This window comes from Fusarium solani (assembly GCF_023522795.1).
Source record: "Fusarium solani strain SB1 chromosome Unknown bctg00000009, whole genome shotgun sequence".
NCBI classification, from domain to species: Eukaryota; Fungi; Ascomycota; class Sordariomycetes; order Hypocreales; family Nectriaceae; genus Fusarium; species Fusarium solani.
The window spans coordinates 1026145-1041729 of record NW_027072144.1 but is presented as its reverse complement, the minus strand read 5'-3'; the positions used below and the strand labels follow the sequence as shown (position 1 = coordinate 1041729).

At 50.6% G+C, this 15585-nt stretch overlaps 6 protein-coding genes across 6 annotated transcripts; 3 read left to right on the top strand and 3 right to left on the bottom strand.

Moving 5' to 3' along the window:
- Positions 1-68: 68 nt before the first annotated feature.
- Positions 69-3125, top strand: MRS44_013392 (uncharacterized protein; the record flags this gene model as incomplete). The annotated part of the gene is made up of 3 exons (XM_065616866.1): positions 69-1176; positions 1239-2166; positions 2345-3125. 3 exons carry the CDS (start codon positions 69-71, stop codon positions 3123-3125), a joined length of 2817 nt encoding a protein of 938 aa, XP_065472938.1.
- Positions 3126-6123: 2998 nt separating this feature from the next.
- MRS44_013391 (uncharacterized protein) lies at positions 6124-7230 on the top strand (the record flags this gene model as incomplete). The annotated part of the gene is made up of 2 exons (XM_065616865.1): positions 6124-6196; positions 6380-7230. 2 exons carry the CDS (start codon positions 6124-6126, stop codon positions 7228-7230), a joined length of 924 nt encoding a protein of 307 aa, XP_065472937.1.
- A 284-nt stretch (positions 7231-7514) lies between these two features.
- MRS44_013390 (uncharacterized protein) lies at positions 7515-9238 on the bottom strand (the record flags this gene model as incomplete). Its single annotated transcript, XM_065616864.1, has 3 exons — positions 7515-8225; positions 8353-8693; positions 8776-9238. 3 exons carry the CDS (start codon positions 9236-9238, stop codon positions 7515-7517), a joined length of 1515 nt encoding a protein of 504 aa, XP_065472936.1.
- Positions 9239-9607: 369 nt separating this feature from the next.
- On the bottom strand, positions 9608-10465 carry MRS44_013389 (uncharacterized protein; the record flags this gene model as incomplete). Its single annotated transcript, XM_065616863.1, has 1 exon — positions 9608-10465. One exon carries the CDS (start codon positions 10463-10465, stop codon positions 9608-9610), a length of 858 nt encoding a protein of 285 aa, XP_065472935.1.
- A 552-nt stretch (positions 10466-11017) lies between these two features.
- Positions 11018-12810, bottom strand: MRS44_013388 (uncharacterized protein; the record flags this gene model as incomplete). The annotated part of the gene is made up of 3 exons (XM_065616862.1): positions 11018-12018; positions 12075-12739; positions 12794-12810. 3 exons carry the CDS (start codon positions 12808-12810, stop codon positions 11018-11020), a joined length of 1683 nt encoding a protein of 560 aa, XP_065472934.1.
- Positions 12811-13716: 906 nt separating this feature from the next.
- Positions 13717-15563, top strand: MRS44_013387 (uncharacterized protein; the record flags this gene model as incomplete). The annotated part of the gene is made up of 2 exons (XM_065616861.1): positions 13717-13811; positions 13883-15563. The coding sequence occupies 2 exons, from the start codon at positions 13717-13719 to the stop codon at positions 15561-15563; spliced, it is 1776 nt and encodes a 591-aa protein (XP_065472933.1).
- Between the last annotated feature and the right edge of the window lie 22 nt (positions 15564-15585).

Genomic DNA, 15585 nt, shown 5'->3' with positions numbered 1-15585 from the left:
GGCACTGTGGAAAAAGACTTGTGGGCGTCAAAAAGAGACCTCGTCATAGACGGGTCGTCGGCACAAAGATGAAGGAGTCATGGATATATCAACATGGTGCAAATTTAGAGCACAAGGGGGTACGTTACTGGCTTTGCAGACTCTGCCATGAAAAGAGGAGCTATTCGACGGCTCTGTACGCCTCATCGGGGACAGCCCACGCCGCGAGGCACCTACTCCGTCAGCACCAGATCACAGAATTTGGTGGCATCAATCCCAGCTTGACAACTCCGTTTACCTTGGCAGCCACGTCAACGCCCTCTTCTGTGCGTCCTTTGTCGCGACAGGCTAGCCTAGGCTTTCAGCTGGCCTCCCACTTCGATGAAAGGTCATGGAAATCTCGCTTCGTGGATTGGGTCATCCTCGAAGATATCACCTTCCGGCAAGCATCAAGCGAGCGGCTTCGGTGGCTGATAGCAAACGGTGGGGAGCTTGCGAGTCGGCTGCTTCCTGAGCATCACACAACGGTCTGCTCGTGGATCCGTCAAACCTTTGAATCCAGACAACAGATCATCTTCAATCTTGTTCAGGGCGCAAAGAGCTCCACTCACCTAAGCTTTGATCTCTGGACTGCTTCAAACGGGTTCCACTATATCGGCATTGTCGGTCACTTTGTTGACAGCGAGGGCGAAAAGCGGGATGTCCTTCTTGGACTGCCACGCCTCGTTGGTCCACACTCTGGAGAGAATATGGCTCCGTATGTCAAGGAGGTAATCGATCGCTATGAAATGGGGTCAAAGCTTGGATACTTCATGCTTGATAACGCCGAAAGCAACGATACTTGCCTAGAGGCTCTGGCTAGATGGTTCCCGATGGACGTCGGCCGCCGTCGCTTACGCTGCATAGGCCACATTATCAATCTGGTTGTCCGGGCTGTTATCTTCGGCTCAAACGTCGCTAAATTCGAGGCGGAGCTTCGTGGGGCTACGGATGAATTCAGTTTCGATATTTGGGCTAAGAAGGGGGCCATTGGTCGGCTCCACAACCTTGCTACCTATATCCGTCGGACGGACCAGCGACGACAGGCGCTGCGGCGTTTACAGACCGAGCTCGCAGGGGACGATGTGATATTTACATTGGAGGTCGTCGTTGATGGCAAGACACGCTGGAATTCCATTTACATTATGATCAGACGCGGTAAATTTCCGTCATCCGCCTCTACTGGACGTTTGTGCTGACGTAGGACCGGCTTATCCTAGCACTCGAACTGCGCAGCGCCATCGAGCTCTATCAATCTCGCTGGCAAAAGCCCAAAAGTGATCCTGTTCACCGTGACTTGACGAAAGATTTCCTGAACGCCACGGACTGGGCTGAACTGGAGCGTTTCCACGACTTCCTGAAGCCGTTTTACATCCTTACGAAGACTATGGAGGGCAACGCCAGTAAACCGGGCGCAGAGGGCGGGCATGGTGCCATATGGGAAACTCTCAAGACCATGGACTATTTGTTCGTCAAATTCAAGCAGGCCGCGGAGGAAACTCGGTTCGAGGAAGCCTCCCACTTTAAGTCAGGAATTGACTGCGGATGGGCGAAGCTTGAAGACTATTACGTCAAAACGGACCATACACCCGTCTACCGAGCAGCGCTAGCGCTTCACCCATCTTATGGGTTTGACTACTTTGAGCGGCACTGGAAAAACGCGATGAATAGACCGCAGTGGTATAGCGACATGGAGTCCGCTGTGGGTGGCCTATTTGATGAATACGTTCGACAGGATGAAGTTGAAACTCAAGCCCAAGCGGGTCTTTGGGAAGACGAACCCGATGAGATCGAAGCTGATGTTAACGACTACAGTTCATTTGGGAAGAGGTCAATCCGCTCATTGCATACACAACGAAAGAAGGCCAAGGCAGTTAGCGAGCTTGACTTGTTCCAGGCACGGCCAATCTACCCCCAAGATCTAGACGTTGCAAACCCTCTTGAATGGTGGAGCCGACATCAATTAGAATATCCAGTCTTGTATCGAATGGCGCTAGATCTGTTCTCAATTCCTGGCATGAGTGCTGAATGCGAGAGAGTGTTTAGCCAGACAAAGAAGATGATCACGGATGAGCGCAATAGGCTAGCACCTGATATAGTCGAGGCAGATCAACTCCAAAAGCACTGGTTGATGAGAGGGCTAGTAGTGTAGGAGTTAATGCTTGGGTACGAAGAGCAAAAGGGTTTCATTTTGTAGTCATTTGACAAGCCCCCCTTTTTTTTAAGCAGTACGTGATCAGACTGCCAGACCTAGACCGACCGGGCCACTGAAGCCAGGCAGACCTAGACCGACAGACCGGGGGCCCCGACAAACCCAGACCGACAGACCGGAGGGGTCGGTCTGGGTCGGTCGGTCTGTTAGCCACACTGTTCACCGCCGCGACATCTTCGAGACACGAGAGAAGAAGTCAAAGATGTACTCGTGGGTTGCTTTCGTGACGGGCCTTATTGTCTCGGAAATTCCCTACCTGGTGCTCTGTGCCGTGTTCTACTTCGTCTGCTGGTACTACACTGTCGGCTTCCCGAACAATGCTGAGCGCGCTGGAGGAACTTTCTTCGTCATGCTCATGTACGAGTTTATCTACACGGGTATTGGTCAGTTCGTCGCCGCCTACGCCCCCAACGAGGTCTTTGCATCTCTGGTCAACCCTCTCCTTATTGGTATTCTCGTGTCTTTCTGCGGTGTGTTGGTGCCATACCAACAAATCCAGGAGTTCTGGCGATACTGGATCTACTGGGCGAACCCTTTCAACTACCTCATGGGAGGCATGCTGGTCTTCGACATCTGGGGCACCGACATCACCTGTGACAACAAGGAGTTCGCGCGCTTTGATCCACCCAACGGCACGACTTGCGGCGACTATCTGTCAGAATACCTTGAGCAGGGCATGGGCATGATCAGCAACCTCGTCAACCCCGACGCGACGTCTGAGTGCAAGGTCTGCTCGTACACCAAGGGTGAGGATTACCTGCGCACCCTGAACTTGAAGGAGTATTCTTATGGTTGGCGTGATGCCGGCCTTGTTGTTGTCTTTGCTGGTAGCTCGTACGCTTTGGTTTACGTGCTGATGAAGCTCCGCACCAAGACTTCTAAGAAGGCGGAGTAAATAACAAACTTGGATCTTGGGCAATACCACGGAATATACTATAAGAGATTGAAAGTTATAGACTAGACATCATAGACTGGATTGGGTAATAGAGATTACTTGTGTTCACCTTTGTCTCAATAAGACGTACCTTTCCTTAGTGATTATGGCGCTACTGTGGCTTGATGAAAGGTGACTTTTCGAGGAGCCTTTTCTTTTCTGCAATGCTTGACTACTAGATGATACTTCGTTCTGTGTGTCAAGTATTCTCTAACACAGCGTTGATGGTAAAGGAAGCTTATCATTTCACCTGGAAGGAAAAGCAGCGCAAGACCCCGAAAACTGGACACCGAATATCAGTGCTGTCAGAGCGACGGTGAAGTTTGCGCTCGCAACAGACCGACTCCATACGGAAGCAAGATAGCGTGAGTGTGGATCAGACAAGGGGTAACCGAATGGTTAAGGTTACAGTAACGGCAGCCTATAGGGATCAGCGATGGATATCAGTAGTGGCTTAGGATATCCACAATGCTGCCCGATCCTCAACCAACAGATCGGCCAACCGCCACAACAGCAGTTGCTACTTTATCACCACCTGCACGCCTAGAGAACGACGCCTAGCCTTAAGACCAGGCCGTCCTCGAAAGGACCCCTCACTATCGAAACAAGACCTTACTAATCTCCGGCCAGAAGATGAGTCCGATGCCAGGCTTATTACACTAGATGGCCATGAAAGTCATGTATCTGCAAGTAACTAACTGGTCTGAGTCATAAATATCGCTGACTCAAAATCCAGGATGAGTGGATGGTTGCGTGCTTTTTGAACAACGTATATTGTTGTTACCTGCCAGCTCATTGCTCTCATGGCCTACAGCCACTGGATAATGGCGTTTTCGATGCCTCCAAGGCTGCATATCGGAAAGAACTGCAGAAATTGATAAGCCTGAGTGATTCTGCGCCGGTAGACAAGGTCAACTTCATCAAGGCCTATGCCAAGGCCAGGGAAGTGGGTATGACGAAGAAAAATATACTCTCAGGCTGGAGAGTGACTGCAAGCTGGCCGATTTCACGGCGGAAAGCGCTCATACATCCTGAGATTCAGCCAGATAAGAAGGAAACGACGCCTACATCAGACAGCCTCAGCGACGGGCAACGCGACTCTAATAACACGCCAAAGACCAGCCATCATATCAGGGATCTAGGGAACAACAAAAGCCCTTCAACTAGAAGACGCTATTCTATGATATCGAAAGGGTTCGAAGCGCAAGAGTCAAAGATTGCCTCCCTAAGCTTAAGAGTAGCCGGTTTAAAAGAGGAAGTCAGGCGGTTAAGCAGAGGCAAGAAGAGAAAGGCGATACCGAATCCCAACAGAAAGTTCATAACATTGGCAGAAGCTCTGGTAACTGGTGAGACTATTTCCGAGGCAAACGAAGCAATTGAAGGGGCGGATGCTATTGAGGAAGTGATCGAGTTGTCATGTTCGGACCTGGGGCGGCGGCCGGATTGGGATGGCTTTGGAGGGAAGGCATAATTACCAACAGGAGACACAAGGCAGCTATTACAGAGGATACCGCTACGAAGTGGATTGATGTCCAGTTGGCTCACAAGGAAGGAATCAACCAACCTGAATAGCAACGCTTCATAAAATACCGAGTAGGAATTGGGAGGCAAGTAAATAGGCGATGGATTTCACAGCGATATTCAACAACTTGTCTGGTCACCTCTATGAGCCTTGTGTTCGATGAGATAGATGGGATGGACACACATACTGATCCTCCACTATGGAAGAAATTCTCGCTCAAAGTAGTCCCCAGCTTGTTACCGATACTTCCCTGCTCTCATCTTCATATCTGTCTGTGGAAGCTTGGACTTCTCCCTGGATGGTCGTGCTAGCACCTTGATGGCTTGCACGAGCAGCCACCATGTAGAATTTGCCAAACCGCCAAGGCACGAGCGCGGAAGTAAGCTGCTCTCAGCGCATTCCGCAGATTCAAATGCCGTTTTAGCGAAGGAAGACAGACGCAAATGCCGAACCCTGCGAAGGTCCCCGACTCGGAGGTGAAATTGGTCTCGAGCAAAAACTTTGCGTGCACTCAAATGCTCTCTGGAGTGGCTTTCATCAGGCCAATTGAAGAAGGGCGCGCTGTCAAGTTTTCCGACTGGGTCACGCACGGATGCCATGTACGTTAAGCTGACGTTATGCAGTAGTAGTAGTTTATTATGCCCGGAAACTTAGGCTATCGAGCTCCTTTGTAAGTTACATGATTGCTTCATGTGCTTCCTCCGCATACTTGGGCATTGTAGAGTAGAGGGAGCTCTACCCCCTTGTGTTGATCACGCGTATAAGGTTTAGAAGGTCGTATTTGAAGCTGCGTTGGAAGGAAGTCTCCGGCTGCGCTGCCTTGCCACTGCGGCCGACCACCACCCACAGCAGAATGCTAACTAGTCTGTGGTATTCCACCCTTCACAGATCTGCAGCGTGCTCGATCGAAAAGCTCCACGTCTTCTCAGACAGGTGGATTCAGCCGCAGGAGACTTCCCGAGAGTCATCGGCAAAGTCATTTTGTGGCTTGATAGGCAATGACAAGTAGGTTGTTGGAGCACATGCCATGAGAATCAACCTACACGGCTTTCGAAACTCGAAACATGTGATGACGGCTTACCGGTCCACTGCAACTCCGCTGACTAGCCCATTCCGCAAACAGTTCATTATGACATGTGAGGAGTTGATGGGTTGTCAGCCAAATCCAAAACGTTCCAACTAAGACGGTAAACCCAGGTGAGAGCCCAGTAATTACATCTAAGCTAGAGCTATCCACCCATGATGACTGGCTCACCTACAAAAGCGTGTGATTATTAGATTTTCCTCAAACTTATACTCTAATGAGACACCCTTTCATATTTTGCCACCCCTCAGAGCAAGGAAGTATTAAATCCTCCATCTCGATTTTACTCTCTGTCTTTCTGAAACCCCTAAGTTCTTAGGCATAGATTGCTTTGAAACCGCTCCTCATCAACTATGGAGAATCTCGAAATTTCGAAACTGTTCTCAGTGAAGGGGTTAGTAGCAGTTATCACTGGGGGTGGAAGTGGTAAGTTTGGGAATTCTGTTTATCCGCAGGATATCTGGAGGCTTGAACAGCGTTGTTCAAGTGTGAAGGAAGGATACTGGAAATATTGAATCTCTTCCCGTTATTTTCCCTTTGTCTCCTATGTTCCAAGAATAGCAGAGCTGAATGCATAATGTCATTAGGGATTTAATTAGGCACTAATAGGCTTAGGTCTCGGGCGCATGATGGCATACGCGCTCGCCATCAACGGCGCTTCCAAGGTCTTCATCATCGGGCGACGAGAAGAGCGTCTTCTAGAGACAGCCGCTTCCGCTATCGGCGGCTCCATTATTCCTATCGTGGGGGACGTGACGTCCAGGGAGTCTCTCCAAGCCGCCTACGGCTCTATTGCCTCGCAGACGGATCATGTCGACTTGCTGGTCGCGAACAGCGGGACACTTGGGCGATCCTACAAAAGTCCGGAGCCTAGGCCAGACGGATCTTTGCCCTGTTTTTCTGAATTCCGCGACCACCTCTGGTCGATCCCCATGGAGGAATTCACGAATGTTTCTCACGTTAACGTCACCGGAGCGTTTTACACGATCCTAGCCTTCCTACCAATGCTTAAGGCTGCGAACAGGAAGCGAACGGCCACTGAACAAAGAACTGTATCCCCTCCCAGGTCTCAAATCATCATCACTAGTTCGATCTTGGGATTTAGCCGTTTCGCACCAGCTACCGAGAACATCGCGTATCACTTGTCCAAAGCGGCCGTGAACCATATGGTTAAGCTTCTCGCCACAAACCTCGTTCAGGATGACATTCGTGTCAACGGGATCGCGCCAGGCGTGTACTACACCGATATGGCATTGCCATTTTACGAATCACAAGGTGTTCAGGGGAAAGGTATAGTGGACGGGTCATTTTCGTGGGATCTCATTCCCATCACGAGGGGTGGAGGCGAGGGCATGGCGGGAGTGATACTCTATATGGCTGGTGCCACTGGCGGATATCTGAACGGGAGTATTATAGTTAGCGATGGGGGCTCGTTGTGTATTTTCCCTTCGACGTATTAAGGGAGTTGTAGAGTATAAATATTACTTTCGTCATTTGCCAGGTATTGAAAACTATGGCGCTAGTATTACCTAGCATCGGTAAGAGATTAATTTAGTAATCCTAGCTATGAACTAGTAATTTATAGCTGCGGCGGCAACGTTGTTATGTACCATGCACAACCACTCTTTCGCCACGCAAAAAAAAAAAGCACCACCAAAAATCAACAACTTTACTTACACAGAACTTGACCAAAATGATAGATATGCGCAAAAATTTTCGTTTTATAAATAATAAATGCACATATCTATTGAATCCTGGGTTTTTTGATAACCCGCCCTGATCGCGTGGTTGGTTGATGGGGTATGGTTTCCTCTCTGACTTCAATAACCGAGCCAGCCTCCGATTCTAACTCCGGCTCGCTTGAGCTGCCACATTCCACCACAACAGGCATAATTTGAGTCTCCTCTTCGGCTATGGCCTCTCCAGCAGCTAGAGTCTCGCCAAGAGTCATAAAACGCTTGTTAGGATTCGGCACCGCCTTCCCCTTCTTCCCTCTCTTCAGGCGAGCCAATTCCTCCTCTAGGCTAGCAATCCTCGCAGTATGCGCCGCTACCGTCTGCTGTTGAGCCTCAAACCCCTTGGCTATTACGTTGTACCGTCTTCGTGTCTTTGGTGTTTTGTTTAGCCCAAGATCGCGAATTTGGCGGCTCGTCTGTGGTGTATCGTCTGAGTCAAAATACGGCCTGGGTTCGGGAGTCGCTCTTGGGCTGCCATTTGGCCTATCTTGTTGGATTTCTGGGTGTCGCAGCGCTTTGGCACGTGAGATCGGCCAATTCCCAGTAACCCTCCAGCCGGAGAGTATGTTCTTCTCAGTCATTCCAACTCGACGCGCCTTAGCGTAGGCCCTGATGAAATTGACCTTATCCATTGGAGTGGAATCAGTCAGTGAAGCGAACTTTTCCAACTCTCGTCGATATGCGGCTTTGGAGGCATTGAATACTCCATTGTCCAACGGCTGGAGCCCATGAGAGCAGTGTGCTGGCAGATAGCAACAATAAACGTTGTTCAAAAAGCACGTGGCCATCCATTCATCCTTCCGTCACTCAGTAGTGATCTTGAACCGAGGTAAACGAAGAACATACCGTTGCGTGGCTCCCATGACCATCTAAAATGATCAGTCTCGCGTCAGAGTCGTCGGCTGGCATTGTCTGGGGTAGATAAACTCTTTCAAGCCATTCAACGCCAATGTGGTCGTCAGTCCATCCGTTAGGCGAAGTTATGTAATACCAGTCTGCTATCTTCTTAAATTCTTCAAGAAACCACTGTTTCTGCAGTTCTTTCCCCTTGAAGATTATGCCTGGAATCAAAGCGCGGCCGTCAGCAGTGATGGCTTCGATAAATGAAGTCCAATTCCGAGTTTGTGGTCCTTTGAGAAATGCCTTCCGCTTCGGGTCCGCGCTTCCAACAACCAGGCTATCCAGGCCTAAATAAAGAGAATTAGTCGGTCGAATTTCAAACACTGGCAAGAAATGTAGGTATATGCTTGCCGAAACCAGTCATAATACCTCCTTCATCAACGTTGACGGTGTTTTCGGGCTTGATCCAGCCGTACTGGCCCTCCCTGATATCAAAGTACCAATGAACCGCTTTGGGTGTGAAAGAGTCGAACCTCTTGGTTTCTTGACGTCTACCCATCTTGGTCTTTAGATCTGCGCGGCGGCTGATAAACTTGATCACCCAGTTGCGTCCTAAGTCGGGATGTTCGCCCTGCTGTCTCAACAGGCCCATGACACAGGCGCGAATCTGACTATGGGACGGAGCGTAGCCCAAGGACTCCTGCCGGAGTATCCAGGCAGCCAATCTATCCTCTTGGTTCTTGGACAAGCGTCGATGAGGGTGGATCTGCTCTTTAACGGCCCCGCGGCCGTTAAGTCTATCGACTAGAGTGCTTCGAGGCACTCCCCGTCTCTGAGCGGCTTGAGGAGGTGAAACGCCATCATCAATAACATCCAAGATAGCCTCTGCCATGTTTTCCTCTGTATATTTCCATCGAGGTCTCGACCTAGGCATTTTCTCGTCGTTGTCGCAGATAAAGGTCAAAAAACACGGGAAAGAGCGGTGAGGAGTTTGATGATTAAACCAACAGTATTTCCATAACACAGCATGCATAGATCACATACCCCGCACAGCCTAAGAGAGCTAAAGTCGTTAACTCCAATCATTTCTATAATCAATAGAGGCATTATCTCCTAAGTAGCTATTTACTTTGGCCAATTCTGGTATAAGTGAAGTTGGTGAGTTTTGGTGAAGCTTTTTTTATTTTGCTTGCCGAAAGAGGGGTTGTGCCGAAAGAGGGGTTGTGGATGGTACCGGAAACTGGCCAGCCAGGTTGCCAGCTTATTCCGATGTTGCCTTATCAGCACCATTACCAATGTTCTTCGCCATGACTTGGATTGCTGGGTGCTTTAAGCGGATGAGGTGCTCGTAGTTGTACTCGTTAACACGAGCTTTCTTGCTATAGATACGAAGAGCAGCGTCAAACGTATCTACCTCGCGCTGGCTTAGCTTGACCCGCACACGCTGGCTCAGGAGTTTCCATGATTCGGTGGATAACTTGAGACCACGTAACTCTGAAAGCGCGAGACGAAAGCCAGCCTGGTCATCGCTCTGTTGCCGCTGGACCTTCTGCAAGAAGACAGTGTGGTTGAACGCCCTATATGCCGTCTGGCCAGAGACCTCATGCAGGTCTTTGAGTGGCCCATCAAAGTAGAGAGGCTTGTTCGCAACTGGCGGGAGCTGGAAGAAGTCACCAACGAGGATGATGCTCATGCCGCCAAAGAATTCGGTTGCTCTGCCAGGAAAGACTTGGCGGAGGCGTTTGTCGATCCACGAAAGCTGACGCAGACCTAGCATGCTTTTCTCATCAATCACAAGATACCTGACGTCGCGTAGCTTATTCTGGACAGCATTAGCATCTGCTGGGGATAGCTCTGTAAAAGCCCTATCCGCGGGTAGCCGGAGGAGAGAGTGTAATGTTGTCCCCATGATCTGGTTGCTTACAACCCCGGTGGGTGCAACTCTCCAGATTGGACTGGGCCGGTTACCTGCAAGCCTCTGAAGATGCGAAGACAGGACTTTGATCATGTAGGACTTGCCTGTCCCACCACCACCGTCAACATGGAGTAGAATCTGCTCCTCGCTGCCGCTTTGGAAGTGCCCAATAAAGGTATCGTGTACCGGTAATCCTAACGACATGAACTTAAATAGCTGTGCCCGAACACATGGCTGTTCGATTTCTTTTGTTCTTTAGATAATTCTCATCAATTGACTGGTGCCATCAATGATCCCTGTGGAGCCAATTGTCTGACATATACACATAGTTTTCAGCCTCGGCTCTTAAGGAACTAACGTTGAATTACCGCCAGCCGAAACGTAAGAGTAAGACGATGGGATGAGCCAAGAACCTCGAAACTCTATAGGCCTGAAGGGCAGCCAGCTATGAAGTATACAAGCCATGCCACCAACGCACAAAAGGCTTCTAGTACGGTACAACTCCCTAGGGATGGAGAAAGCCGGCGTCATTATTGCCTGTGTACCCGCTACCGTTGTGGAATTCTGGATTAGATTCCTTCAGTTTCTCGCGACTGTATGGCCAAAGCCTTGGTTGATCTTCTGTTTTAAGTCCTGGTGCGGTTGTTTATCATAGTTGTCTTTCCGTTTTACTGTCTGTTTATTTCTGTAGGTCTCAGAACAAAGCAGGCCGAATGGCTCGATAAGTCTGATATATTAATGAGTAAGCTAAACCTTTCAGGCATGCTCGACAGAAACCTCTCCCTCCTTAGCTAAAAAAGAGCGCAACGCATGGGCAGGCTCCGACCGGCTGCGTTCATCCTCAAGAAGAGCCACAGTTCTCTTGAAGTGCCTCGGTGGCACGTTCATTGCGTACAGTTCATCCAGTCTCTCGAAGGAAAGGCCCTTGGTTTCCGGAAACAAGTACCACCCCCCAGCACTGGCAATAATCCCAGTGGCCAAGAATATAAAGCCGACCTTGCCGCCCAAGTCTCCAGCGTCAGGATTGATCATGTACGGGACTGTGAACTGCATGATCAGGCCCCAAAGAGAGTTGGTGATAGTGATGAGGCCCTGAGTTGCTGCCCTGAGCCGCATTGTTGCGATCTCTGAAGCGAGCACAAAGCCTGTGGCACCAATGGAAAGCTGGTATATCAACGCCCAGATATACAGCAAGGCCACGATACCCCAGCTTGCTTGGCTCCGATTGGGAACACACCCCAGGACCCCGATTATCAGGAGCATGAGGCAGAGCATGAACTGCGGACCCACGATCAAGAATCGGCGGCCGTATATCTCTGTAAGAGGAAACGCCGCAGTGCTGGCAAGAAGCATGACGACGTATAAAGCGACTGAGGCCCCAAAGTAGTCCTTGATACCAATGAGCTCGAAGAAGTACGTCGCGTATCCGATGACAAACGTAGCGCCGATCATTTGCTGGGCCGAAGCTGCAAATATGGCGGTGAAGGTGCGCTTGCGGTTCGCTGTGTTGAAGCATTCGGCTTCAAGTTGGACGTTAACACCCAGCAGTCTGCGAGGAGGGAGGTCATCAAGGTTGCCGTGTCGCTCGTTGGTGAGACGAATCTCCTCTTCAATACGGAAGACTTCAATGTCGTAGTATTCGGCTTCCTTGAACCCGTAGATGCGACGGAGGGCTTTCTTTGCATCGGCGTTGCGACCGCGGCGGACAAGCCAGTAGGGAGATTCGGGGAAGAAAGGCCAGGCTAGGGTTAAGATGACTAGTCACGTTTTTCTTAGTCCTTGGTTGCAGGTAGGGGCCAGATAACAGACTTACGAGGGAAGAAGTACATGGCAACCACAGGAAGCCACCATTGCCAGGGACCGGAAATATGACTACTGCCTTGGGACACAATCACGATGGCAAACTGTCCAAAGACAATACTGGTATTGAAAAAGCAAAGAAAGAAACCACGAAGTTCAGGACGACACGTCTCGCCAATCCACAGCGGCGAAATCGTAAACATCATGCCGATCGCGATGCCGTTGACGCCACGACCAGCAAGATGCATCCGCCAGTCAGGCGCGAGCTGCTGCAGGAGGACTCCGGCGACTGAGATGAGAGATGCGGCAAGGATGCCCCATTTGCGGCCGAACTTGTCGAGGAGAGGTGCAAAGATAAAGGTAGAGACGATTTCTGTGGCGGGGGCGATGGAGTTCCAGGCTGAGAGGTAATGCGCGGGGATCAGATGGCTGCCGTCGGGCTGAAGGATGCCGAATTTCTCTTTGAAGGCGGGTAGGGCTGCGAGTTGGCCGCCAGCTACGATGTCGAAGCCTTGCATGACGACGCCGGAGGAGATGAGTAGAGCTGGTGCGGGTGTTAGTGATGCTGAATAGTGTAGACTGAGAGGATTTTCGGTGACTTTACCCCAGAGGGCGAATCGCGACTGCGACTTGAGGATCTTCCATTTGTTGGCTGGATCTACCACAGAGTAGTCGACTCTACACCAGATGTTAGTGGTTGATCACCATTGCCACAGACCAGAGTAGGATTACCCGTGAATCAAAGTCATGGTGAGGATGAGCCGTCACTTATGAGGCAAATGAATAGTTGGTGAATGCGAATTAAGTGCAAGCTGATCCTGCGTTGATGTTCCGGATATCATATCAATCTCGAGTAGGGCCTGAACATCTTTATACACATTGGAAAGGTGGCCGTTAACCGGACCCACTGTCTGTCGATGCGGGGTCCGGGGTTAGTTGCATGTAAATCCGGGGGACATGAACATTGCTGCTCCAAGTTTGGTTAGGTCATCCGCACAGTCGAGTGAGTCGAGTCTGGAGATGCAAGTGGAGAAGTCGATGACGACACGCGCTTGGCACTTAGCGCTGAGGGCTCGTCGCGGAGCTCCAGATAGCTCCACGAACCCTGTCAACCCGAGGTCTATGTGAGTAGCACTAGACTAACTTGGGTTAGCTGTCTCCCAAGTGTATCTCTCAACAGTGGAGAAGCTTGTTGGATGACAAAAAGTCAAATGGCCAATCAAAGGTTATAAGTAACTGCTAAAAAGTACCGTAGGATCTCGAGAAATTCGGACGCTCTAGCTCCTCCACTTTTCCACTTTTTAATCTCCAAACCGTCGAGTTACCATTGGTTAATTGGCTGATACGGAGTTTTGTGGCGGCGCTAGAGTGTCCGAATTTCTCGAGATCCTACGGTACTTGAACAATAAACGAGACTATCGCCTGGGTTAATGTACTCAATAGCTAGTAAAATCTAGACACAGCCCCACGACTGCCAAAGGGATGCGATGACGGAAGATTTGTTCCGCCCGAGACGTTAAACACGCTTCTTACAATACCAGACAAATCCTCCCTCAGTGTCAAAGTCAGTTGACCGAACCCTCCATTTTACGATTACAGGCATCCAGATAGCCAAAGACATTGTTATTCTCCTGCATTTTAGTTGAAGTATCGCAATGGCGGAGAATCCCCAACAATCAGCGCGGCCAGTTGAGCAGCCCAGATTTCATTTCTTCACAAAGAGCTGGATCAACGACCCATGCGCTCCAGGGTACGATCCATGGACAAAAACATACCACCTCTTCTATCAATGTATTTTACCCTTTTTACACTGGCAACCAGTCAGCTTACGCCAGTCACAGGCAACCCAGCAGGATGCGAATGGGGAAACATGTCCTGGGGCCACGCGGTGTCCAAGGACATGCTGACCTGGTCGCCGGCCTCGACCTCCCCGGCACTCGCCCCAGATCAACCTTATGACTCTCAAGGAGTGTTTACCGGCTGTTGGATTCCTCCCGCCGATGCCGGCGATAAAACGTGGAGAGTCGCTTACTCCTCTGTCAGGCATCTCCCGTTCCACTGGAGTACTCCGCCATACCCACGCGATGCAGCTGGCCTAGCAATAGCGACTTCCCGTGATGGCGGCGTGACATGGGAAAAGCCACCGCGAAACCCAATTTTGGCCGGGGAGCCGGCTGGACTGCAAGTCACTGGGTTCCGGGATCCCTATGCGACGCGATTGCCAGCTATCAGCGAGGCTCTGGGCTCGAGTACCCTGACTCGCTATGGGTTGATCTCCGGTGGCATCCAGGACGTGGGACCCACGACGTTCTTATACGCGATTGATGATGATAACGTCGAAAAGTGGACGTATCTCGGCCCCTTAGTCGACATGCCAGCCAGGTTTCAGCCGTCAAAGAAGTGGTGTGGCAACTACGGGGTCAACTGGGAATGCACCAACATCGTTACACTGCATGCAGGCTCAGAAAGTCGCCATTTTCTGATCATCGGCGCTGAGGGTGACGTGGAAAAGGCCCATGTGAAGAATCGCGGCCAGCCTGCAGGGGTTCCATCGCGTACTGTGAGAGGACAGCTGTGGATGTCGGGGAATCTCACTCGGGCTGGCGACGGGGTCAGATTCGGGTACGAGCACGGAGGCTACCTTGACCACGGGCCCTTCTACGCTGCGAACTCGTTCGTTGATCCCGTCTCGAAGCGCCGTATTGTGTACGGATGGATACCGGAGGAGGATATTCCTCTGGAAGCTGCTAAGCGGAAGGGCTGGAATGGCTCTCTTGCTATTCCGCGTGAGATCTTTCTGCTTCGGGTGCCGAATGTGGAGAGGACCCTTCGCGGCAGACTTGCAGAATGTTACCCATTTGAAGTCAAGACCGAGGCGGATGGTTCTATGACTATTCTCACTCTTGGAGTAAAGCCTATTGACGAGATGACCCGGCTCCGAGAAGCATGTACTGGGATTCTCAAGCTGGAAACCACAGTGATGCTGCCGGATAAGAGTGGTCTGGGACATCTGACAGTTTGCCAGACACAGTCATCGAGTTGGGAGATCGAGGCAATCATCTCGGTACATTCGAAATGCGAGTCCGTGGGCTTCAACATCCGCCACAACAAAGGCCTGTCAATCCATACAACCGTTACTTTCTGTACCGTCACGGAGACGATCATTGTCGACCGCGAGGCTTCAACAACTGACACAACAATCAACAAATGCCCGGATGCTGGGCCCTTTACTCTACTGACGCAGAAGGAGGAAAACGGGTTGGAGATGGAGAAGCTGCACCTGCGCATCTTCTCTGACGGAGATATTCTTGAGGTCTTTGCAAATGACCGGTTTGCTTTAGCTACTATGGTGTATTCGGAGAGTTACAGCCAGGAGAACAGCGGGATCACTGCGTTTGCAAATGGTGGTGCAGGCAGTGCCGTCTTTGAAAGCGTGACAGTCTGGGATGGACTAGATGCAAAGAAAGTATGTGCCAGCATCGACTCGTTTTCAGCGGGATAAACCTCTCGTGTCCCTAGGTCTA